The 26362-nt window shown below is 46.3% G+C and overlaps 1 protein-coding gene across 4 annotated transcripts; it reads left to right on the forward strand.

Moving 5' to 3' along the window:
- Window positions 1-2731: 2731 nt before the first annotated feature.
- Ptpn18 (protein tyrosine phosphatase non-receptor type 18) lies at window positions 2732-19661 on the forward strand. 4 transcript variants are annotated; one of them, XM_008846523.3, is made up of 15 exons: window positions 2732-2862; window positions 5714-5822; window positions 6075-6151; window positions 6242-6337; window positions 6434-6472; window positions 13787-13855; window positions 15055-15117; window positions 15397-15539; window positions 16319-16385; window positions 16465-16542; window positions 16631-16720; window positions 16909-16997; window positions 17519-17721; window positions 18073-18147; window positions 18329-19661. In XM_008846523.3, exons 1-15 carry the CDS (start codon window positions 2770-2772, stop codon window positions 18394-18396), a joined length of 1359 nt encoding a protein of 452 aa, XP_008844745.1. In that variant the 5' UTR covers window positions 2732-2769; the 3' UTR covers window positions 18397-19661. The 4 variants fall into 4 exon arrangements, with proteins under 4 accessions (XP_008844745.1, XP_017656961.1, XP_017656962.1 ...); XM_017801472.2 differs by having other exon boundaries at window positions 13790-13855; XM_017801473.2 differs by lacking the exon at window positions 6434-6472.
- The last annotated feature ends 6701 nt before the right edge of the window (window positions 19662-26362 follow it).

Consider the following 26362-nt stretch of genomic DNA (forward strand, 5'->3'; position numbering starts at 1 on the left):
GTGAAGGGAATTCCTGGAGTGCAGTGATCTTCTGAGGGCTCAGTGCTACTGGGAGGTTTATGTGTGCTGCCATTTTGATGATGTCACTAACCTAAAGGGCAATCAAGTCACTTGGCTATCCCCATATTGATGGTATCATTAGCCAAGATGGTGGCCAGGCCACATGGTTGCCGCCATCTTGATGAGGTCACTAGCCAAGATGGCAACAAAGCCATAGGGCTAGGTTTTTAAGTCTATGGTGAGCTCAGCTCCATGATAAAATGAGCACATTCCCTATCAGGGCAGGAGTCCCTCTGAGATTCATGAATCTCATACATTAAATATGGACAACTGTCCCCTTTTAAAAAGAGCATCCAGGTAGTGTGAGACTGATATAGCATCAAAAGTGGTCCTCAGGTTATAGGCCCAAAATAGCAAAGTAAAGAAACAGTGGAAGGAACTCAGTGGTGTCAATCCAAGGAAGGAGAGTTCATGTTTACCACTGATTGTAATTATGAATGCTAAGTGATTCCATCTGGAAGCACATGTCCCATGTGCGTATGGTCTGTGACTCTCCATGTTGGCTGGAGTTTAATTTCCAGGTCCAGGACAGCTGGGGCTACAGGAAGACCCAAAAAGACCAAAAAAACCAAACCAAAACAAAACAAAAATAACTTGTAAAAAATAGTTAACTTTGGAAGCTGGAAAGATGGCTCAGTAGTTAAGAATACTGGCTGTTCTTGCAGTCAAATTGTGGGTTCGAATCCCAGCACCCACATGGAGGTTGACAGCTGTCTGTAACTCCAGTTCCAGGAGATCTGATGCCCTCTTCTGGCCTCCATGGGCATTGCATGACATGGGTGCATTTACATATGTGCACACATCATACTCATACACATAAAAATAATGCAAAAAAATAGTTAACTTTGGTTTAAATCTTATCAGTCTTATGTTTGGCTTTATTTAGTTAGAAGAGCAATTTCCCATTATTAGTGCCCACCATTATGGCCTGGGGTCCTAAGCTCCTTGTTTGTTCCTTTCCCTTCCCCCAAACTTAATCCATGTTTCCTGAGGGGAGCCCAGTACAGAGGGAAAGAAGGGAGAATCCTGTGCTCAGGTAGAGAAAATGAAGTTTTGCACATTACAGCTGATGTCACTTTTGGATGCAGATTGTGTCTTTGAAACAGTTGAGTTCAGAGGGTTAAAAGTCAAGAAACTCAGCCATGCCGAGGGCTTTGGCATGCCACCCTTCCCCAAGGTCTCTGTGGTCCCTCTGAGTCAGAGCAGCAAGATAATGGTAGCTGCTAGTTTTGTCTCCTTCAAACACATTTGTTTCTTTTCCCAGTTATTTCTCATTCAGTTTATAGGGAAGCTAGCTAATTTCTATTCGCAAGTCTAAGAAATTTCTCACATTTTCTGACGTTCCTAGTTGCTTTTCTAATGTCCTTTTTTACTTTGCTTTAGAGAGAAGCTAAGATTAAACATAGAGAAGAGAGAGAGTAAAACTCATAAAATCTCTTGGGAGCCAGCAAAGTGAGAAATTAGTCACCAGCCATGGACTGTCTACCATACCTAGTGTGTGGAGGGGGGCAGTCCCTGTTCCAGGAGTTGGGGGCACCCCCGGAATCTGCATGGTTCTGTCCCTCTATCCTTTCACAGTTTTGTCTTGGTTTATACTGACCTTGAGTCAGTGGTCCTCAGAAGGAATCCCAGACAAGACCCCCATATATTATTAGTCTAGGGGTAAGGTTGGGTTCATTTTCCCAGTCAAGCAAAGAAGTAAAGGGCAGGAAAATCTCACGCCAGCAGATTTTATTGAAACAAAAAAACCACATTCATATTCATAAAGAATCACACATACATAAGCACATTTGTCCTGAAAGATGAAGCTACAAGTGGAGAAGGGACCTGGAAGCCAAAATCCACTGTCCCCTGGGGAGAGAATCTGGGTTTTAAGGGTTTCGTTGCTTTTCCCTCCCCTAAAATTTTGGATTGAACAACTTAAAGAAGTGGGTGCTAATAGGCTTGTGGCTCCAAATGATGAGGTGTCCAGGTCTATAAGACTAAACAAGTCAATTGAAGGGGCCCTATTGGAGTCTAAAATAAGGCCTTCCTGCCAGGGGCCAGGAAGAAGCAGGAAGTGTGCCATATTTAGTACCTCTCAGTGACCCTGTCAGGGTCCCTCACAGATCTTATTTTGTGTGCGTGTGTGTATGTATGTGGGTGCACTCATGCCATGGCATGCGTGTGGAGGTCAGAGGACAACTCTCTGGAGTCGATTCTCTCCTTCTACCATGTGGGACCCGGGTATCAAATTCAGGTTATCAGGCTTGATGACAGGCTCCTTTACCCACTGAGCCATCTCGCCAGCCCCCCCATTGTTAAAATTTCTATTAATTTACTTATTTTGAGGCAGGGTCTCATGTGTCCCAAGCTGACTTTGAACTCACAATGTGGACAAGGATGCCTTTGGAACTTCTGAGTCTTCTGCCTCCATCAGCTGGCTGGCGGCCCAAACCACAGAAGAACCGGGTAGGGAACCCCTGTCTGGTCCTGGGGAGAGGATGCCCAGCTCCAGCTGCGCCGGCTGCCCTCCTTGGTCTGCGGGCGGGGCAGCGTGGAAGGAGCTCCGAATGCCATTGGCCGAGGGGCTCTGGCCTGCCAGCCACTGCCTGCCTTCATTGGCTGGAGGGACGGAGGCCTCGCCCGCAGCCTGCCTCCGCCTCCCGCGGTGTCAACGCTCCCGGGATAGCCGAGCACAGCTCGCTGAGAGCTCCGAGCCACTGCAGCATGAGCCGCCACCTGGACGCGGCGCGGAGCTTCCTGGAGCAGCTGGAGGCCCGCGACCGCCGGGAGGGGGCAATCCTCGCGGGCGAGTTCAGCGTGAGTGACACTCGAGAGCCGACAGCGTCCACGCGCTCGAGCCTCGCAGCCTGGACGGTCCCCACGGCTGTCCACCCGTGCAACGGGAACGCTCTGCCTCTCCCTCTCGGTGTCCCGGGCTGTCTCTCTGCCTCCAGCTCTCTGGTTTTCCTCTCCCAGCACCTCTGTCGCTCTCTCACGCGGTAGTCTTCATCCTGTGCTGCAGGCGCCTAGAGGGCGAAGCCCACCGCCGGCTGGGAGGGTCCGGACACACTCGGGTGACCCTGTGCTCCCGGAACAGCCCTCTCCCAGACAGGGCGGTACCTCGCAGCAGGGAGGAGGGAGACGGCGCACCTGGCACCTGCGCTGGACTCCATTCCCCAACCCGGGCCACTCCTGGGTCACCTTGTAATCCCAGGGAGGAAGTGGCATGGAGCAGCAGAAAGAGGAAGCGGGAGGCTTTACCACCGCACTTGAGCTCGCTGGTCTATGCCCTGGGTCTTTCAGCACTGTGGCTGGGGTGTATGTGGGAGGGGTTGCTGTATGGGCCCTCTGACTTCGGTTTCTCCTGTTTTGAAAAGGGGATGTTACTAACCAAATTGGCTTGAGAATTAGGTTTGGGCAAAAGCACTTAGCATGTTTTGGGTGCTCATCTGACAAGTGCCTTTAATACCTCTTACAAAAATTCTAAATGTTTCAATAGAGCAGACAAGCTCTATGGGAGGGAAGACCACTCAGTAGGCATAGCATGCTACAGGTAATGGAAGATCTGAAATACAGTTACATGGTCCAAATATGTAAACACAGTGTATCCAATTTAGAACTACCATATAAATCTATAAAAATAAGTGTGACATTACTGACCATTTATAGGCTGGCATGGTGGCACATATCTGTAATTCCAATACTTGGGAGGCTGAATCAGGAGGCTCACTGTGAGTTCAAGGCTGGGCTACATAGTTTGAGGCCAGGCTGAGCTACAGAGTGAGTCTCTCTTTCTTTCTCTCTCTCTCAAAAAAGACAGTTTAAACAATATAAAACATTAATAAGAACCAGAATTATTTAATAAGTTCATGATGTCTAAATTAAATCTGAGCCTAAAGAATTTACACATATAAAGTATTGTAATATGTAAAACACATAAGTATGATGTGTATAAATATACACATGGTGTATCTTTTGGGTTGGTGAAGTAAACAGTTCTGAGGGATCTGTGCCAAAGGCTGAGTGGTGAGGGCATTCCAGGGCCTTGATTTCCTGTCTCTGTAACTGAAATACCAATGGTGATGTCCACAATAGGACGATGTCCCTGGGGACTTAAATGACCTGATCAACATAAGTAAAGCACTTAAGAATAGTGACCTGCACACAGTGGCAACTGATAGGTGTTTATTATCATTGCGCTTATGAATACCTGGTAACAAGAGTAATACTCTTCACTAACCATAATAATCTACCACTTATAAAGTACCTATAGCATCTTCTTACATAGCATATATTGTAATTTATAAATATGACATTTCATCATGTATTTTTTATAAATTATGCATTTAACTTTTTTAATGTGTGTGAGTGTTTTGCTTGCATGTATGTAAGTGCATATGTGTGCATTGCCCTGCAGAGGCCCGAAGAAGGTGTCAGATCCCTGGAACTGGGGTTAGAGACCATTATTAGTCACCATGTGAGTGCTGAGAATTGAACCCAGGTCCTTTGGAAGAAAAGCAAGTATTCTTAACCTCTGAGCCATCTCTCCAGTCCTGCATTTAATTTTTTTTTTTTTTTTTGGAGACAGGGTCTCCCTGTAGCCTTGGCTGCCTGGAGCTTGCTATGTAGACCAGGCTGGCCTTGAACTCAGAGATCCGCTTGCCTCTGCTGGGATTAAAAGCATGCACTACCATGCCTGGCTAAATTATTTTTAAAGATTTATTTTATTTTTGTGTATGTATGTCAGTGTCTGAGATACCACAGGTGGTTGTTGGCTGCCCAATATGGGTGCTTGGGAACTGAGTTCAGGTTTCATGTAGCTCCAACAGGTCTTGAACTTGATATGTAGCTGAGGATGACCTGGAGCTTCTGTTTCTTGAATTATGTGTGTGTGTGTGTGTGTGTGTGTGTGTCTGTGTGTGTGTGTGTGTCTGTGTGTCTGTGTCTCAATCTGTGTGTCTGTGTGTCTGTGTGTGCCCATGCCAGCTCAGAGGTGGAGGTCAGAGGATGGCCATGGGACTCAGTTCTGTCCTTTTCATGTGGGTCCGGATGCTCAAACTCGGATCATCGGCTTGGTGGCTAGCACCTCCACCCCGAGCCATCTCCCTGGGCCCAATTTTATTTGTGTGTGTGGTGCATGCATGTCACAATGTCCATGTGGGGGTCAGAGGACAACTTTCTGGAGTTGGTTCTCTCTTCTTATAGTGTGGGATTCAGAGACTGAACTCAGCTCATCAGGCTTGCACAAGTACTTTTACCTGCTGAGTCATCTTGTAGGCCCAAATAATGCATATTGATTGCCATTATAATTAAGTATAGCATGGACTGAGTGTGCAGGCCTGAGGAATCTGGGATCAACTCCTGGGATGCCTCCTGGTGAGACCTTTGGCAGGTTGTTCAACCTCTTCCTACATGAATTTTCATCTGAACAATTGAGGACAGTGGAGAATAGTGCACTTAGTAGGATGACCAAATCCCTTAGGACTGGGCCTGGCTCTGAGTTGCTGTTAGTGCATATTATTACGCAGGTCCTGTGCGGATGGTCCCCACACTCATCTTTCCTGGCCTATTCCCCATGAACGCTGAGTGTTTCAGTATCCTGAGACTCTGACCTGGCATCTTTCTTCCTCTCTCTTTGCCTTCTCTGTTCTGCTGTGCCTTCAACCAGGATATTAAGGCACGCTCCGCGGCCTGGAAGACGGAGGGTGTGTGCTCCACCAAGGCCGGCAGTCAGCTTGGGAATATTAGGAAGAACCGCTACAAAGATGTGGTGCCATGTAAGTCAGTGGGCGTCCTTAGGGAGTCGATGCCACTTGCACAACCCTCTGGATGGCAATGCAGTGGCAGTGTTCACCCCCTCAACCCAGAGCACTCCCCACGCACCCTGCTTCCCAAAGACTTGTGGGGGCTACGGACTCTTTGTAGCCAACAAGGGCAGATGGCTGCTGGTGTGTTGTCACCCTGCTGGCCTTCACCTTGGGAGGCTGTCAAAAACTTGGCACCCCTCCATATTTCTCACCTGCTGGCAGATGATGAGACTCGAGTTATCCTCTCCCTGCTCCAGGAGGAGGGACACGGAGACTACATCAATGCCAACTTCATCCGGGTCAGGCTGGTGGTCTAGGGAGAGGGAAGAGGAGGCCTGGAGGTGGGGAGGGTGGGTGTGAGAATCTCATCAGTGAATGACCTTTCTCAGGGAACAGATGGAAGCCAGGCCTACATTGCTACACAAGGACCCCTGCCTCACACTCTGTTGGACTTCTGGCGCCTGGTGTGGGAGTTTGGGGTCAAGGTCAGCTTTGAGGGACAGGGAGAGGGGCATGGTTCTGAGTGTCCCTCCTCCTGTTTCTCCTAATCCCCATGCCTCCCGCCCTTGCCCCTCCTCTAGGTAATCCTGATGGCCTGTCAAGAGACAGAGAACGGGCGGGTATGTGTCCTCAGCACCCCAGAAGGCTTGTATAGGGAGGAGGGAGGAGGAATCTTGCCAGCTCCCTCCTGTTCCTAAAGCCATAGAGCCCAGTCTTCAGCTGACCTCCCTGTAGCTCTGGGAAAATCACTAGTTCTAATTTGGCCTTGACACTTTTGTTCATGGGGCTCACTCCCCCAGTACTGCAGCCTTTTCCATGTTAGACTTTCCACTTGCACACCATGGGGCTAAGGCCCTGTACCCGAACAGTTCTCACCCTGGTCTTTCTCAGCCCCTTCCCCACCGCGCCCCCCTCCCCCTCAAATTGTCTCTGCCTATGCTGGTCTTTGCTATTCCTCAGATGCACCAGGGAGGGGCTCTGCCTCAGGGCCTATGCCTTGGCCATCCTCTGCCTGGAGCCTTCCCATTGCTGCCTCCTCAAGGCCTCAGGCCTGTATTTGCTTAGCTACACCTTCCTGGACCTTTATGTGCCCAGGCACTCCGACCCTCTTTCCTTTGTCATACTGTTTTCATTTTCCTTTACAATTATTACCAACCTCCAACACAGTAGATCATTCTAAAGGTGAAATACACTCCACAATACTGGCATTACACTCAACAAGCTATTATTTTTTCCTTTGACTGTCTTTTTAAAAGCAGCTTTATTGGGATACAATTCACCCATCTAGCTGGGCATGGCATCTCACTTCTGTATTCCCAGGCACTTGGGAGTTTAAAGTGAGAGGATCAAAGGTCAAGGCCAGTCTGGAAAACTAGGGAGACCATCTCAGGAACAAAAGCAAAAGAAATGTTAGAAAAACTTCATCACACCATCAGCAGCCAGTCTCCATTTTTAGAGTCCTAGGCAGCCCCTAATCTGCTTTTGGTCTCTATAGATTTGCCTACTCTAGAGCTTCACATAAAATGGAATTGTATAGTATGTGGTTTTTGTGGAGGCTTCTTTCTCTTAGTTTTTATGGTTCTTCATGTTCTAGCATGGATCAATAGTTCACTCCTTTTTATTGCCAAGTAATATCCCTTTCAATGTATCTACCTGCTTTACTTCTCCATTCAGCAATTTATAGAATTTGGGTTGTTTCCACATTTTGGCTGCAATGAATCACACTGCTGTGAACGTTCATATGCAAGTCTTCCTGTGGACACGTACTTTCATTTCTCTGAGTATGCATTGGGTGGAATTGCTGTGTCACAGGGGAACTTTATCCTTAACATTTTGAGGAAGTGACAAGCTGTTTTCCATCGTAGCCACACTGGGTTACATTCCCATCAACAATGCATGACAACTTCAACTCCAATTTCCTTACATCTTCACCATTTCTTATTCTCCCTCTCTTTAAAATAATTTCCATTTAGTGTGTGTGTGTGTGTGTGTGTGTGTGTGTGTGTGTATGTTGTGCATTCACATGCATATATGCCATGGAAAAAGGGTACACGATCAGTGGACAACCTGCAGGAGTTAGTTATCTCTTTCCATCATGAGGGTTCCATGAATTGAGCTCAAATTTTTAGGCTTGGCAACAAGCCCCTTTACCTGAAGAACCATGTAGCCAGCCCTTTATCTATCTATCTATCTATCTATCTATCTATCTATCTATCTATCTATCTATCTATCATCTATCTCTCTCATCTATCATCTATCTATCTATCTATCTATCAATCTATCATCTATCTATCTATCAATCTATCATCTATCATCTATCTATCTCTCTATCATCTATCTCTCTATCATCTATCTATCTATCATCTAGAGAGTCAGTCCTATAGGATGCCCCTTTCTTGTTAGCCCACTGATGACTTCCTAAAGCCAACAGCTTCCAGTCAGGGCAAACCTGAAACCTTCCCTTTTACTATCATTTATATAGCCATCTATCTATCTCTATCATCTATCTATTTATCTATCTATCATCTATCTATCTATCATCTATCTATCTATCATCTATCTATCATCTATCATCTTTGAAATGTACAGTGGTTTCTCCTTGGGTCTTTTCAAACTTGTGGTAGCATATGTGTAACATGAAGGTCAGTTGTTGAGAGTGTGATTCTGTGGCACTGTACCCATCTATGAAACAACAGCTAAAAACTTTCTCCACATCACCTGTCGTCTGTCTCTGTTAATTTGCCTATTCTAGCTGAATCATGTAAATGGAATCATAAAACACTTGCCCTTTTGTTTCTGGTTCCTTTCCTGTAGCTTAATGTTTTCAAGGTTTGTTCAAGTTGTCGTGCATATCAGAATTTCATTCTTTTCAAGACTGACATATTGTTATGTGTCACATTCTATTTACCCATTCACCTATGGATGGCCATCTGGGTGGATTCTGCCTTAGACTACTGTGGATAATGTTGCTTATACAAACACTGGTAAACAGGTATCTATTTGAGCCTGCTTTAAAAAAAAAGTGTGTGTGTATGTGTGTGTGTATGTGTGTGTGTGTGTGTGTGTGTGTGTGTTGTATATGCACATATCTATGTGTGAGTGTATGTGTAGATGTGGAGTGGATGTGTGCCCCTGTGTGCATGTGTGGAGGCCAGAAGAGGGAATAAGATGTCCTCCTCTGACTATCTCTTACTCATTTAAAAAAAATATTTTATTATTTTTTAATTTTGTGTGTATGAATGTTTTTCCTGCTTGTATGTAAGTGCACCCATGTCATGCAATGCTGGTAGAGACCAGCATTGAATTCTCAGGAACTGGAGTTGCAGATGGTTGCTAGCAGTAATGTGCTAGGAACCAAACCTGAATCCTCTGCAAGATGGCTCTTAACTGCTGAGCCATCTCTTCAGCCCCTTATTCCTTTTTTAGAGTGTATCCCTGGCTGGCCTGGAACTCATTATGCACATCACATTGCCATGGAAGGCGTGTGCCACCATTCTTGGCATTTTTTTTCTGCTAGGCTGGAAGCCAGAAAGCTCTAAGGGTCCTCCTGTTTCTGCCCACCTCAGAGCTGGCATTACAGTTGTAGATGGGGATGCAGGGATCCAAACTCCAGCCCCAAGTCTATTTTCAGATATTTGAATATACACTTACAGTAGAAATGCTGTCTTTAAATTTTTTGTTTGTTTTCCACAGTGGTTGTATCTTTCATATTCTCATTGGCTAGGGGCTGCAGTTTCTCCACACGCTCTTGTGTGTGTGTGTGTGTGTGTGTGTGTGTCCATGCATATGCATATGAAAGTCAGAGGAGAATGTCAGGTGTCCTGCGCTATCATGCTCTGCCTTATTCTCTTGAGATAGTCTTTCGCTGAACCTAGAGCTAGGCTGACAGTCAGCAAACCCGAGAGCCCCCTCCCATCTCTGCCGCCAGTGCTGGGGTTATTTGAACTCAGGTCCTCATGCTTTGTGTGGCAGGCACTCTTACCCACTGAGCCATTTCCCCAGCATAACAGTTGTGATTTTATACTTTCCATTCATTAAGAAAATTACTCACGGTGCTGGAGAAATGGCTCCTTGGTTACTTCAGTTCCTAGTGCCCATGTCAGGCAGCTAGCAACCACCTCTGGTCTCTGCAGGTACCTGCACTGATGGGGGGCAGTGTCGGGCGGGGAGAGAGAATTAAAAATGATAAAATAAATAGTAAAAAACAAAACAAAACAAAAAAAACATTAAAAAAAAACACCCCACTTGGTTTTGGCTTTCGTGTACTTATGTACTTATTTGTCCACTGGACAAGCATCTATTCAGGTCCCGTTTTAAAATCCAGTTATTTATTTGTCTTTATTATTGGTTTGTAAGAGCTCTGGATACAAGTACCTATCACTACATGGTTGTCTTTCTCATTCTGCAAGTTGTCATTTTCTTTTCTTTTCTTTCTTTCTCCCTGTAGCCCCACATGGCTTGGAACTCCCTATGTAGACCAGGCCAGCTGGATCTCACACTGCCTCCAGAGTGAGTGCTGAGATTAAAGGCATACACCATCATGTCCAGCTTATTTCCTTTTCTTATTAGTGATCTTTGAGGTGCAAACCATGTTTTTAATTTTTGTGTGTTTAATCTATCATTTTCTTTTGCTTTTTACATAAGAAACCATTGTCTAAGCAAAGCATGAAGGTTTAACCCTGTATTTTCTGCTAAATGTTTACTAGTTTTATCTCTTACATTTAGGTTCCTTATTACTTTGAACCACAAATCCATGCACATAATGATAATAAATTTTTTAAATACATACTGAGATTTTCACAGGGACTGTCCCTTGTTTTTAGGTGTATGTGGTATGTACTGCCATATTAACAATATTGTTTTCTAGTCTATGAACACAGGTGCCTTTCCATTTACCTGGATTTACCTTTTCTTTCAGCAGATGCCTTGTAGGAGTTAAAGAGTTTACACTCGCAGGGTGTGGTGGCATGTAGCTTTAATCCCAGCACTCAGGAGGCAGAGGCATCAGATCTCTGTGAGTTTAAGGCCAGCCTGGTCTACATAGCAAGTTCCAGGCCAGCTGGGGCTACAGGGAGACCCTGTCTCAAAAATACCAAAAAAACCCCAAACAAACAAAAACCCAAAACAACAACAAACCAAAAAATATAACAAAACAGAATTGATATTCCTATATTGATCTTTCTTGCAATTTTCTGAATTTATTGGCTTGGTGTATGGTGTATACATTTTTAGGAGTTTCTCTATAAAGATAATCATGTCATCTATAAATCAAAGTTTTGTTTCTTCCTTTCCAATCTGGGTGCCAACTCTCCCAGTCCCCTACCCATCCCTGTCACTGCTTCTCCTCTCATCTCTCACCCTCAATTTCTCTTTTTCCTGTTGTGCTGGCTACAATTTAGGATGAAGCTGGGCTTGTTGTAGAAGTTCCATCTTACTCCATGCTTCAGCATTCCACCACTGAATATCTCTGGCATTTGTGGATATTGTTTACCATGTTGAAGAATTCCTTTTTATCCTAATTCTTTTCATGCTCTTACCATGGAACATGTTGCTGTTTGTCAAGCTGCTTTCTCTCTATCCACTCAGATGACTTTGTGTTTTTGCTTTGTTGTCTATTAATATGGTATCTGATACCAACAGGCATTGTTTTTAGTATTGTGTGTATATGTGTGCATGTGTTCAGGTGTGGAGGTCCAGAATAACCTCACCTTGCACCTTGTTTGAAGTGGGGTCTCTTGTTGTTTTACCACTGTGTATGCCAGGCTAGCTGGCCTGCAGGCTTCCAGAGATTCTGCATCCCACCTTGGTGGAAGTGCTGGAATTATAAACACACACTACCGTGTGAAGCCTTTATGGACTCTGGGGATCCAAAGTCAGCTCCTAACACTTATACAGCAAGTGCTTTACCCACTGAGTATTACTCCAGTCCTAATACGGATGGATTTCCAGTGTTACAAATCTAGGATTAATCCCACTTGGTCATGGTATGAAATACTTTGCTAGTATTTTCTTGAGAATTGGGGGGGAGTCTGTGTTCATGAGATACTAGTGGGTAGTTTTCTTGTGATATCCTTGTGATATCAGTTATCCCTCTGGTTTGGGTATCAGGATTATATTTGACTTCATACCTTGTGCTGGTTAATGTTCATGCTTCAGTTTTTTTTTTTTTTCAAGGATACGTGAAGGGTTGGTATTAAGTCTACCTTGTTTATTAAGTGTCACTAGACTACTTCTTACAGATGGTAAAAATGTGAGACATGTCCTTTAATTAAATCATGTTCTTTTTTTTTTTTGAGAAAGCATTTCCCTGTGACCCCAGCTGGCCTGGAACTTGCTGTATAGACCAGGCTGGCCTTGAATTCATAGAGATCCTTTGCCTCTGCCTCCTGAGTACTGCTGGGATTAAAGGCATGTGCCACCATGCCCAGATTCAAGTTCCTTTTGTATAAAGAGCTTTTCCTCATAGGTTTGTTTGCAATGAATTTGCTTAGCTTTTGTCTGACAAAGTTTTTTTATTACATTTATTTTATTACAATTATTTATTTTTAGTACGTTTATTACAATTATTTAATAAAATAATTATTTAATTATTTTATTACAATTACATTATTTACATGTGCCGTGGTGCATATGTGGAGGCCAGAGAACGACTTGCAGGAGCCAGTTCTCTCCTTCCACCATGTATGACCCAGGGATTGAAATCAGGTCATCAGGCTTGGCAGCAAGCACCTTTATCCACTGAGCCAACTTGCCAGCCCAGGTTTCTTTATAAATTCCAGCAGTTTTAGGCTATCACACTATTGATTTCTGGCTTACAGAATTTCTCGAAAAATTCTTCTCTTTTCCCTTTGTTTCTACTGCTGTTTTCATGTTCGCAAACATCTGGCATTTAATTTGCTATTAGTGGATTTCAGGGGTTTTGCTTTTCCTCCACAGACAATCCATTTAGGACTGTTTTGGAGGGTTTTGTTTGTTTGTTTGTTTTTAAAGAATTTTAAAAAATATTTTATTTAACGAATGAGTGAACTGCTTGCATGTAGGGAGGTGCACCCATGTCCTGCAGTGCCCGCAGAGGTCAGAAGAGGGCACCAGATCTCCTGGGATTGGAGTTACAGACCCTTGTTAGCGGCCATATGGGTGCCGGGAATGGAACCCAGATCCTCTGCAAGAGCAGCCAGTGCTCTTAACCACTGAGCTATCTTTCCAGTCCCTAGGGCTGTTTTTGTAGCCTACACTTCATTCTTCTTTATATTCATGCTCCCATTTTGAGTCTGTTTATTTGCTTCTCTCCTCATCCACCATTTCTGAGTCTTTCCCCCTTGGTTATCAGTCACATTTTATTGCATCTTTGTTTATCAAGGAAATCTTTATTGGATGCCTGATCTTTTAAGTGTTGCACAGCTCAGCTTTAAATTGTGTTGACTTTCTTTAAAGAATATTTCAGGTGTTTTACTTTTCTAGGGAGGCAGCTAAGTCTCTTTTGGACATCTGATCATTTGGGGCTTTTGTTTTCCTGACTTCTGTTTGTATAGCTTTCTTTCTAGGACTCTTCCCTGAAAATTCTGTGTTGGCCTCCCTGAGCCATGACCTGTGCTTCTTGGTGGGATCATGGGGTTCCTTGGTTCCTGAAGCTTGATGACACTTCAAGGCAGTAAGCCAGTTGGTCTGCTTAGTGACCCTGTAGTGCATGTGTCAGTGATGGGAAATAGTTGCTCATGCATTTAGATTTAGCAGTAGGAGGATATCCTGGACTGTCTCCCCAGTGTGGTCAAAGGCCCTCCCCCATGGCATGTGTATATGTTTAATGTCATACTCTGTAGCTGGCTTCCATTACAGCCACAGCTGCTGGTCTGTTCACCAGCAATACTGGGGTGTCTTGTCCCTTTGAAAGTGAACGCCCCCTCAGTCCCTCCCTTTTTTCCCTCCCTTTGTAGAAGAAGTGTGAGCGTTACTGGGCCCAGGAGCGGGAGCCACTACAGACCGGGCCATTCTGTATCACCTTGGTGAGCTGGGGCAGGGGTGGAAACAGAGGTGGCTTCTGCAGGCCTTGGGTAGTGTGGGAGATCTCAAGGAAGATATGTAGAATGAGAAGCCTTTGAGTTGGGCCTAGGAGGATGAACCATTTCCCCATAGACCTCTTACAGGGTGGGAAACTCAGAATATGCTCTGGTACTGTCATAAAATTTTAAAAGTTCTTACATTTTTATTTTATGTGTGCGTGCGCATGTGTGCATGCACACATGGACACACGGACACACACACACACACACACACACTCTTTGTTGGAGCTACAACCTAGGTCTTCATACAAGCTAGGCAAGTGTTCTTCCACTGAGTCCCTTTCCCAGACCCTAGCACTTTTATTTTGGCTATGATCTCTATAGCCTCAATGTACCTGTTGAGGTTTCTGTAGTTCTTATTTCTTTACTGTTTCCAAAGAACTGGAAACAAATAGGTAGTTAGTAGCTAACAAATACAATGAGACTATTTTGTTTCAGAACAATAGAGCTCTCATTTCACTGTAAAGGGATTTGTTTGGATTTGTGTAGCAGTTCCTCTTTCTGACAAATGTTTTCTCCATGAAAGCTTTGGGAGATATGTGGGCCACAAGAATTAAAAAAAAATATTGTCAGTATAGAAATTTATTTGAATTAAAATATATGGCTTATCTCTAGAAAAATGTAGTAATTACCCGAAGGAAATATCATCTTGGCTTTGAAACAGTCTAAAGATGGCATTCTTTTGAAGTAAAAAAAAATGTGTAGTAAGAATATACAAAGAAGCAAAAAATACAAGTCTGCTGAGTATTGGGAGTCCCACCAAAAACTGAAATAGCCCAAGAGTATCCAAATTCTAGCTACAAGCTCTCTTGCCTGTCAACCCCCTGGGAAGAAAGTCGGTAACCTCAGGAATGCAAGAACACCATGGGTCAAAGGAGTTTTTAAAAGTTTTTAGTATTTCAATTTTCATCAATAATGCATTGCTTCCACCAGACATGGTAGTACATGTCTATAATCCAAGCACATGGCATGTTGAAGCAGGAGAATCTTCAACAAGTAAGGCCAATGTGGGCTCCAGGGCAAGACCTGCTTCTAACAAAATAAAACAAACAAAACCCTTTATTTTCTAGAAACATGAAATATTATCATTGAAGATCTCTGCCCCCCCCCCCTTTTCTTTGTTTTCTCCTTCCTCTTCTCAGACAAAGGAGACACCGGTGAATGCAGACATTGTTCTCAGAACCCTTCAAGTCACATTCCAGAAGGTACTGAGAGGGCAAAGGCAGGTGAAAGGGCACATTTTGGGAAGAACTGTTTCCTTCTCTGTAAAATAGGCACTGATAGTAGTAATCAGTTCTCATTATCCTGTGGATTTCTTTTTCTTTGTGGTGCTAGGGATGGAGCCTAGGGCCTTGTACATGCTATGCAAATTCTCTTCCTTGAGCTACACCCCAGCCCTACCTAGTGGATTTAAATGGAAGATGTTTAGAACTGTGGTAGGTGCTCAGTAAATGTACTTTCTATTTTTTGTTCCCCTGAATCAGGAATCCCGCACAGTGCACCAGCTACAGTATACATCCTGGCCAGACCACGGGGTTCCTAGCAATCCTGACCACATGCTCACCATGGTGGAGGAGGCCCGTCGCCTCCAAGGATTTGGCCCTGGACCCCTCTGTGTCCACTGCAGGTTTAGAGAATAAGCTTTATGAGGATCTGGTGAGGTAGAAGGGAGGGGGTGAAGGAGAGAGGTGGGAAGGGGAGGTCATGGCTTAGAGCTAGTCTTTAATTTTGAGACATTGGTGGCCTAAGGCTCAGGATACAATGAACTGGAATTGTTGGTATTTGTTGAGCAAACAGATGATACTTAACCAATGCAAGTGATTAAAAAGGGTTTCCTGAACTGAAGAGGTGGCTCAGTGCTTGCCTTGTGAGGACTTGATTCAGATCCCCATAACCCAGGTAAAAGTCAGGCCAGGTGGTTTGCACCTGTAACCCTAGTGCTGTGGGGGCAGAGAGACAAGTGGAACCCCAGAACTAATCAGTCTAGTCAATTTGTGAGCACCTGGTTCAGCAAGAGACCCAGTCTCAGATAATAATGTGGAGAGCCATAGAGAAAGACCTGATGTTGACCTCTGGCCTCCACATGCCCACTCATGAGCCAGACACAAGTGTAACTACAACAACAAAGGGTTTTACTTTGAAATTATAATCTGAGGATCCTGCAGGTCCCGGAGGTACTCTGCAGGGGATCTCCCTCAGCCCAGCCCCAAATTCTCCTTGTAGAATGGATTGGGGTAGCATGGTGGGGCACTCAGGAAGCTGAGGTCAGAGGATCAAGAGTTCAAGACCAGCCTGGGCTAAACAGCAAGACCCATGGAAGGGGAGGAGGAAAGGAAAAAGGGAAAAGGGTGTGTGTGTGTGTGTAGGCAGATCGTGATGGAGTCTGCTTGGATTCATGCTTGTCAGTGCCGGCTGCGGAAGAACAGGTGTCCTGTGCGCTGTTGATTACGTAAGGCAGCTGCTGTTGACCCAGGTATGACCTGTGCTTCTCCGTGTGCCCTTTGTCTCACACCCACCTGGTCCTGTTCCAACTCCCTTTCTCTCTATGCCAGACAATCCCACCCAATTTCAGCCTCTTCGATGTGGTCCTTCAGATGCGGCAGCAGCGGCCTGCGGCGGTGCAGACAGAGGTGTGTGCTGTCTTCCCTTTCCTATGGACGCAGGCAGGCTTTCATCTGTTCCCTATCTTCTCTTCTCAATGATGGCTCACCCCTACAGGAACAGTACAAGTTCCTCTACCACACGGTGGCTCAGCTGTTTTCCCGTGCTCTCCAGAAGACCAGCCCCGAATACCAGAACCTCAAGGAGGTAGGGTCCCTGCTCCACTGGTTCTGCCAGCTGTCAACACGCTCATATTCCCCTGACCCACTGTGAAGGGCACCTTTGCTGCCCCAGGGCTCCCTCTGCAGGCTGTCCCTTCATAAGCTACCTCCAGAACCCAAAGGGACCTGCATCAGGAGCCTGGCTTCATAACCCTCTCTACCGGCTTCCTGCAGAACTGTGCCCCACTCAGCAAGGATGCCTTCTCTGTCCGGACTTTCCCAGCTCCTCCTGCCATACCCCGCCCATCAGGTGGTGTTCTCAGGTACTGGTTCCATCCTCTCTCTTCCCTTCCAATTTCTCAGGCCTAGCCCTTGAAACTTTGAAACACTAGCCTCTACATTCTGGGTTAGCTGTGGGTCCTTGCCTTTCACCTTGACAGGGTCTCACTATATAGGCCAGGCTAGCTGGCCCTCGAGCTTCCGGAGAATCTCCTGTCCCTGCCTCACATCTCACCGTGGGAGCGGTTGGATTACAGATACACACTATCGTGTCTGGCTTTACAGGGGTTCTGGGGCTCTGAACCCAGGTCCTCATGCACCCCCACTTAACTGCCAGTCTGGCCCCATCGTTCTTGCAACCACCACTGAAGGAATACAAGGGACACGGAACCTCGACTGTCTGCCTTCGGACGACCCGCCCCTTCCCTCCTTTTCTGCCCAGGGGCTTGGGGCTGGCAGGAAGGAAGCCCTCAGTCTGGGTAGTCTTGCTCCCTCCCCCTGCTCTCCCCGAGGTCTGCGATCGGTGCTTTCACTTCCTCTGCACGCTCCCCTCTCTCCTCGGCAGGAGCATCTCGGTCCCTGGGCCCGCGTCTCCTCCCATGGCGGACACTTACGCGGTAGTGCAGAAGCTTGGCGCTCCCACGGGCCAGGGACCGGGGACGCGGGTGCCCAGCAGCCAGGAGACCCCGGTCTACAGCCAGGTGACGCCGCGTGCCCAGCGGCCCGTGGCACCTACCGAGGACCAGCGGAGGACGCCGCCCAGCCGCGGTGAGTCAGGGCCTCCCGGGGTGGAGGGGCTGGGGGAGACCTGCAGACACTTGTCCTTGGTTCCCCACCCCTAGGTTCGGGAGTGTTCGGGCTGCCCATCGGGGCTCCACCCCCTGGTCGGGCCTGGCCACACCCCCGAGTTCTGCTTCTCTGAGTTCAGAACCCCCAGTGCGCCTTCAGTGCAGATAGGGTTATCTAAGATGGGCCCCAAAGGCAGGAGTCCGGACTTGGCCACGCCTATGGCTTCACCCCCTGCCCTCTGCCTCAAATCTTTTGGCCTAGCGCTAGGTGGAGTCCAGGGACTTTTAACTGGCTCAGGGAGCTAACCCATAGGGATTCTCCAACTCGCAGTTCCTGCGGATCACAACCCTCCCGGGCCTGACGCCTATGAGGAAGTAGCAGATGGGGCTCAAACTGGAGGGCTAGGTAAGTCAAATAGAGCCTGGGGTGCCGAGAGTGCAGCTTTGGTGAACCCCAGGAGTTTGGGGTTAGGGCTGGGGCGCCGGGCTCGGGCTTTCCTTCCCATGTGGACCTGGAGGCTTGAGATGGGCCTTTGCAAGTAGCTTACCTTATCATGCCTCAGCTTCTGCATGGCATCCTTCTCCAGGCTTCAACCTGCGCATTGGAAGGCCGAAAGGGCCACGGGATCCCCCGGCGGAGTGGACCCGGGTATGAGTGCTGCGCCTGTTCCTGCCTATTGCTCCCATGGGTGACTGGACTTGTGTAGTGCCATGTAGTGGGAACGGGACTGCTGGGGCCTGGATCAAAATAAAAGTTTCTCAGGGTGGAAAAAAATGAGGGCTTTGCCCCAGTAATTATAGTAATCAAGGCCGGAGGCTTGGGTAGGTATGTGCGGACAGTGAATTTCTCAGTAAATTCAAGAAAGAACATCAGGAGTGGGCCGTGCACCACCATGCTCCCACCCCTGAAGTAAAGCATATAACTCATCAGTAGGCTTTCAGGGACTTCCCCTTATCACATATTGAGAAGTGCATCCTCAGTATCTGAGCATCCCTTGCCTGGACACTCAGGTGACCACACAGAGAGGTGCATGGATCCTGAGACAGCTAAGCAGACACACAGAAAAAAGATTCCCAGGTAGGCAAACAGATGGATCGCCAAACCTGGACCTTGAGTCAGACCCATAAATAGCCACACCTTCAAGAGATTGTCTATGGCAAGACAGACCTCAGCCAGAGAAAAATAAATCAACCAATAGCTTTAAATTGGTCCCAGCCAGTGACCACCAGACAGTCCCCCAAAGTCAGACCTCTGCCAGCTAGACAGCCAGATGGATTCCTAGCTAGACAGAACCCCAGACGTAACAGCTCCCAGCTGGACAGACCCACAGACATCTTAGCTAGACAGACCTCAACCCAGACCCCCATATAGGGCAAACTGAATAGGACTGCATAAACACCATAGCCAGCCCCTCCTGTATAGATAAGGCCCCCATCTGATAGGTGGACATTTGGGTGACAAACTACTTTCAGCCAAAGATAGATAGACCCCAAGTTCATGAGCCAACTAGATCCCAAGCTAGATGGATAGACATCAGCTAGCCAGATGCCCAGGTGGACCCCAGCTAGTCATATGATCCCCAGATGAACAGACAAACCTCCCAAATGAGCACATACACATCTCCAGCCATACAGATGGACACCTAAGACACAATTCCAGCTTGACAAAACTTCAGACAGATTCCTGCTTGAATATATTGGTAGAACCCCAGCTAGAAATACAGCAGCTAACCTGACCCTCAGCTAGACTCCCAAAGGGTGACAAAGATCTCCAGCTGGCCAGAGAAATGGACCACCCAGAAAGACAGAAGTTCAAACTTGAGATGCAAGAAAGAAGATTCACTGATGCTAGAGAGATGGCTCAGCAATTAAGAGCAAACTTGCTGTTCTTGCAGAGGACCCAGGTTTGGTTCTCAGCACCCACATGGCATCTAGCACCCATCCTTAACTCCAGTTCCAGGGGAACTGATGCCTCTTCTGTCCTCCAAGGGCCTGGTGGCATGCATGTGGTGTACTTGCATGCAGGCAAAACATTCATATGCATACAATAATAAAATCTTTAAAAAAAAGAGAATCTCTGATGTACTGATTATTTTTTGTCACCTTGACATGAACTAGAGACACCTGAGGAATTTCCTCCATCAGATCACCGTACGAGTGTGTCTGTGGGAGGATGCAGCCCATTGTGGGCACTGTCATTCCTGGTCAGATGGGCCTAGGCTGGAGTAGCTAAGTAACCCAGGGGGAAGCAAGCCAGTAAGCAGCCTTCCTCTGTGGTCTCGACTTCAGTTCCTGCCTCCAGGTTCTTACCTAAGCTCTTGTCCTGGCTTCCTTTGATGATGGGCTGTAATTTGTAAACTGAAATAAACCCTTTCCTCCCCCAATTTGAAAGCAAACCAGGGCAACTGACAAGACAGAAAGATAAGAATAAATGTATATACGATGTTCCAAAACCCTGATCTAGCCTCTTCCTTGCGTTGATCTCCCTAAACACATCACAGAGTCTATTTGGTAGTTGTTCATCTAGGCAGACTCATAACTATGCCTCCCGATACAGTGCCTTCCCCAAGCTGCTAGAAAGGCTGTCCTGAATCATGCTGCACACAGACCATCAAGGCCTCCTTCCAGGACCTTGCTTAGCTAGGTAGGTACACATCCTTTAAAATGATGACTGTAAGAAATCAGTGGAAATACAGGTAAAAGCTCAGTTCAAAAGCCTTACACTGTGCTCCATGAACGTCACACAATAATCAGCTCTAGAATTCCAGGTTCACAATGGTCCTGAGCAGTTTGCTTTTTGAGTGTTGGTAAAAGGAGTATGAAACTTGTCCTATTTTGCCACAGTGCCTGCTGTCATTAACTACTGTAAGTTCTCTGAGCACTGAGCAGCATAGCCATGGGAACCAGAGATTACAGAGAAAATTTGGGGTTCTCCAGCTCTTCAGTGGATCTAAACTCTAAGATGAAAGTTGGGGCTGACCATGTTAAGATGCAGGAAAGAGCATCTCAAGGTTTCTGAGGAGCAGAGGAAGGTCAGGGTATCATTTTTAAAGCATGGACTGGGGCTGACCATGCTGGAGAGATGGCCAGGAAGGAGGCCTTGGGACAGAGAAGGGTCAGGGTGTTACTTGGCACATAGGCTAAGTTCACAGCCAGAACTGTTCAATTCATTGGCCCTGAAACCAGCAAGGAAAGCAGTCATTTCCTGGAAGCAGGGAAAAGGGGCAGGGGGCATGTCATCCTGAAGGAAGGAATACCAACTAAAGTTGTCTCCTGGTGGCCAAAAACCAGGTCTGTGGAGCTGCAGCTGATAGTTCGGAGCTGAATGAAGACTCCAGTTCTCAGCTGCCCACTCTGGGAGAAAGAAGAGTGGTTCTGCCGAAATCAAAGGGAGCCATGCCTCTGATCAGCTGAGTGGGAAGACACACAGCAACAAAGGGCAACCAATACTTTTTTGTGTAACTGGGGCTGAAACACTGAGACCCCATAACAAGTCAATGAACTGAAGTGAATTGAAATGAATGAAATGGAATAATGCAATTAAACTAAATGAAATAATAAGGGAGTATAAGAAGATCAACTCTTGGGAATGGACAGATGGCTCCAAGGTTAAGAACACTTGCTGTTCTTCCAGAGGACCCAGGTTTGGTTCCCAGCACCTACATAGTAGCTAATCACCATCCGTAAATCCAGTTCCAGGGAATGCCCTTTTCTGACCTCCACAGGCTTTGCATGGCACGGGTGTACTTACATATATTCAGGTAATACACTCATATGCGTGAAATAAAACTAACAAAATATTTTTTAATGAAATCAACTCTTCTATATATTTGGGCCTCTGGACCTTTGATGGGTACTGCTTCTGCACCCAAAGGCCCTTGCCAGCAGTTCCCTGGCCCCACATGATCACTGGCCTCTTCCCCTCTGGGTGAATGCTGGTCTTCTTCTCCCACCTGCTATATCTGAAGTTGACCAGAAGTGCTTTGGAATGAATTTCCAACAGCTTTTCAGTCAATAAAGGTTGGATGATATATACACATCTAGCCCCACCCCTTAGTGGGTAAGTCCGAGATAGGTATTTTGTTATTGTTGTTTTTTTTGAGACAGAGCCTCCCTGTAGACAGAGCCTCCCTGAGACAGAGCCTCCCTGTAGCCCCAGCTGGCCTGAAACTTGCTACCTAGACCAGGCTGGCCTCAATCCACCAGCCTCTGCCTCCAGAGTTCTGGGATTAAAGGTGTGTACCACCAGGTCAGGCTCTGAGGTATGCATTTTACAGGTTCTCCTGGTTTTCTGGGAGACTTGGACTTCAGCCATCTCTAATGGGACTTGCTATAAAATCACACCCTTTACTAGCTGTTTCCCTTCCGTGTCTCCTGTCAATCTATCTCCTAAATAAGCAATTTGCATTTGAACTTCTGCAGCTGGAACCCCACTTCCCACTCCAGACATTGCCCAGCTTCTCCATTTTCTCCAAAAAGCTGACACTGTGCTGTCTCCCACTCTTCCCTCATCCCATCTGGCCACTTCTGTGAGCCTATTGCTAGTGAGGCCAGGGATGACTTCTGTGTTGCTGGATTCCTGGCTCCTCAGACTCCACCAGCAGCACCTGATACTCATTTGGGACATGGTTCATTTGCTTGTTTGGTCCTCACTCTCACACTAGGCTGTTCTGTTTTATCTGTAGTGTTGACTCTCCACCCCTCTGATTGAGTGAAGGCTGGGCCATTCACCCTCTATTCAAGCATACTTCCTTAGAGAGTTATCCTGTCCTAAAGGTTTTGTGTGTATATATGTGCATGTATTCACATGGTGTGCAGATATGCGTGGATGCGCATGTGTGTGCAGGTGCAGATGGAGGCCAAAGGACAAACCTTGGGTGTTGCTTTACAGGAGTTGTTACCTTTGGTTCTGTTTTTGAAGGTAACAGCTGGCCAGGAACCATCCAGACTGGCTGACCAATGAGCTCCAGGGTTTCTCCTGTCTCTGCCTCCCTCATGCTGGGATTATAGGCACATGTCACCATGCCTGTGTTCTGTGGATTGAACTCAGGTTTTCATGTTTGTACAGAAAGCACTTTACAACTGAGCTCTCTCCCCAACCCTGTCACAAGGTTTTGAATTCCTTCAAAGGGGGAGACACAACTCCTAACTTTCTGTAGCTCAGACCTGGCCCATAGCACTCCAGCTCTCCACATCTGCACACTAACATCTCAAACTTACTATTCTCCACACCAAAGGCCCACTGTTCCTGTCCAGACTTAGTCCACTGAGATAGGAAAGAACTTAGTGGGGTTTTTCTGTTTGTTTGTTTGTTTTGGTGTTTTTGAGACAGGGTCTCTCTGTAGCCCCAGCTAACCTGGAGCTCACTATGTAGACCAGGCTGGCCTTAAACTCACCTCTGCCTCTGCCTCCTGAGTGCTGGGGTTAAAGGCGTGCACCACAACACCCAGCCTGCAACTTGCTCTATTTGTTCCTACATACCCTTGGCATCATCCTTCAGTGCTTTTCTCTCGTGTAATCCATTGGCAGATCCTGTAAATCCTACCTTTGAAATCTACTCTGAGCCAGAATGCTGCTAAGTCCCTGGCTGGCTCTGTAGCTGCCTGAAGTTCCTCTTCACAGAAGTCAGGATGGGATGCTTTTCTGCTCAGACCCTCCCTGTCATCCCTCTCTTGCTCAGAATGTATGTCAGCCTTCTGTTTGAGATCTCCATGGTCCCCAACTATGGGCCCTGTCACCGCTCTCCCCCTACTCCTATGACACTCTTGCTCTGTGATGTCTGTCAGCCCACTCTGGAGAAATAACTCTCCCTGGATCCCCTGTATTCCTTCACAGTCAGATCTTCTGAATACAACACAGACTAGCTTTTGAAGGACAACTAAAGAGCAAGCTGATGACAGAGCTTGTCAAGGACAGCAGCCTTTATTCCAGGGCACTGTATCCTAGAGCTTTGATATTTGATGGGTTAGGCCAATGCCATTCATCTCAACTTAGGATATGTTCAACTTACAGTGGGTTCACTGAGATGTATCCCCATCATAAGCTGAAGAGCATCTGTATGTGAACATAACTATGAGACCATACCAGCTCCCTTGCTGGCTTACAAGGAGAATCAAATCTCAGCATCTTCACAGTTTCTGACTTAAGACCCATTGGTCTCCTTCCTGGTCTAATCACAGCAAGCTTGCTCCCATCATGCATTGGGCCTGGCTATTGTTTTTGTCTGGCATGAACCTCCTAGACTGTGCTCCTACTGTATTAGAAAATTTACCTCTTAGCATTGTTTACCACCCATCTCTCCTGACTGCCATGTGAACTCTGTAGGACAGGTTTGGTTTTGTTCACAGCTACATTCTCAACCCCTAGACAATGTTGGCATTAGTTGGACAGCTTTGTTTCTCTTACATTATCCAGGTTTTCTGATTAGTACTAGAATGCAATGCCTTGTCTCAAATGTGCCTTTAATCTTCCATACTCATATTTTTGTTTGCATTAATCATTGCCTCAGACCGACATACAAATCACATTCCTGTTAGACTTGGGATTAGAAGCCACAGTCCTCTGTGGGCCCTTTCCTCTCTTGCATGTCTAGGCTAAGGGTACTAAGCAGAATGTATGACTAAATAAATAAATAAATGAAATAAGTAAATAAAATAAAAGGTATGTCCAAGTTCAAGTTCCAGACCCTGTGAAGGTAGCGTTATTTGGAAAAGAGGGTGGCAATTGTAGTGAAATAAAGTACCTCAAAATGATATGATGGGTCCTAAATACAATTACATATGGCCTTGTAAGAAAAAGAAAGCCTTGACATAGAAGTAGAGAGGAGAAGACTGTTGATACCAGGGGCAAAGATCAGGGCAATATGTTTGCAAATCAAGGAACCCTACACAACAAACCAACCAGAATCCAGGAGAGAGGCATGAAGCAGAGAACTCCCTCACAGTCTGAGAAGGAAACAGCCCTGCTGACACCTTGATTTCAGACTCCTGGACCCCAGAGCTGTGAAAGAATAGTTGTTGCTGGTCATTTGTTACAGAAGGCTGAGGAAGCTCATACAGTGTTACAAATGCAAGACCTGACTGCCCTTGAACTCGGCCACTCTCAGAGCTGTGTTTGAAGCAGGTAGCCTTTCAGAAGGCCCTGTCTTCCTGTGGCATGTTCTCCAGCTCAGGGCTCTTCTTATGTGGCACAGTGTACAGTGTGTACAGTGCCCTCATCTTAGACATCTGCACAGGGATTGGGTGAGCACCATGGTCACGTTCCTTTGTCTCTGACCTCCCACGCTCTCATCTTCTATTGGCAGCCTCAGGCACTGGCTGAGTTGTCAGCTTCTGTCAGAGTATCAGGTGCCCCTCCAGGTGAAAACAGGATGCAGTTCACCCTCCTTCCTACTTCCAACATTCTCAAATTTGACTCCTTTTTAGTGAACTAGGCCTCATTTGTGACTAGGTTTGTTGTTTTTAATCCTACTATGTGATAGGGGATACTGATTGTCAACTTGTCAGGATCTAGGATGTAGGAGACAAATCTCTGGGTACGCCTGTGAGGGAGTTTCTAAATTTGGTTAATAGAGGTAGGAAGACCTGTCTTCACCATGGACAGCACCATTCCATGGGCTGGAGTCCTGGACTGAATCAAAAAGAGAAAGCGAGCTGAGCGCCCGAATTTACTGCACTCTTCTTCCTAACTGTCGATACAAGTGACCAGCTCCCTCAAGATCCTGCTATGGCTTCCCCGCCATGATGGACTGTACCCTGAATCTGTGAGCCAAAATAAAACCTTCCCTCTTTGAGTTCCTTTTGTCATAGCATTAGAAAAGTAGCTAATACAGGGAATAAAGTTTGGTCCAGAAGAGAGTCTTGTACATTTTTTCATTTTGTTCAAATAAATATGGGTTTTTGTTATTGTTGCTGTGTATCTGTAGTACTTGTGATTAAACCTTGGGCCTCAAGCATGGTAGCCAGGTGCTCTACCACTGTGTTATATTTCCAGCCATCTTTTAACCAGTGAGTTAGTTACTTGTTTTGGGACAAGAGTCTCATGTAGCCTGACCTGACCTTGAAGTCACCCTGTAGGCAAGGCCGGCCCCCAACTCCAATCCTCTTTCTTCTGCCTCCCAAGTTCTAAGATTACTTACACCCATGGTCTGCCTCATCCTTTACTTTTTATTTTGAGACAGAGTCTCAGTAAGTTGCCCAAACCAGCCTTGAACTCACTCTCTAGCTTATACCCACCTTAAATTTATGGTCCTCCTGCCTCAGCCTTCCTATTACAAACTTGTGTCCAGGTCCAACTGCCTCTTCTTTTTTAAAGAAAAGAGAAGACACAGTCTTCCTTCCTTTGAGTCATATGACTTGTTTTGGCTTCTTGGCTCATTAAGCAACTGTTGATTGATCTTTTGAGATGTGGTAGAAATAGGTATTTGCTGACTTGTGTGTGAGTAACTTGTCAGGCAAGTAGGGACAGCATTTTAATGAAAATAAAAGTAAAAGCAAAGTTTAATGTGGAATCTGATTCTGAGTTCACATGGTAGACAGTCACGATGGCTTCTGGATGCTGACCCCTTGGAACATCGCTGGATGGTGAAGGGAGATGGCAGGAGCCATCTATGTATCTCTTGG

This window comes from Nannospalax galili, unplaced genomic scaffold (assembly GCF_000622305.1).
Source record: "Nannospalax galili isolate Female #2095 unplaced genomic scaffold, S.galili_v1.0 scaffold582, whole genome shotgun sequence".
Lineage (NCBI taxonomy): Eukaryota > Metazoa > Chordata > Mammalia > Rodentia > Spalacidae > Nannospalax > Nannospalax galili.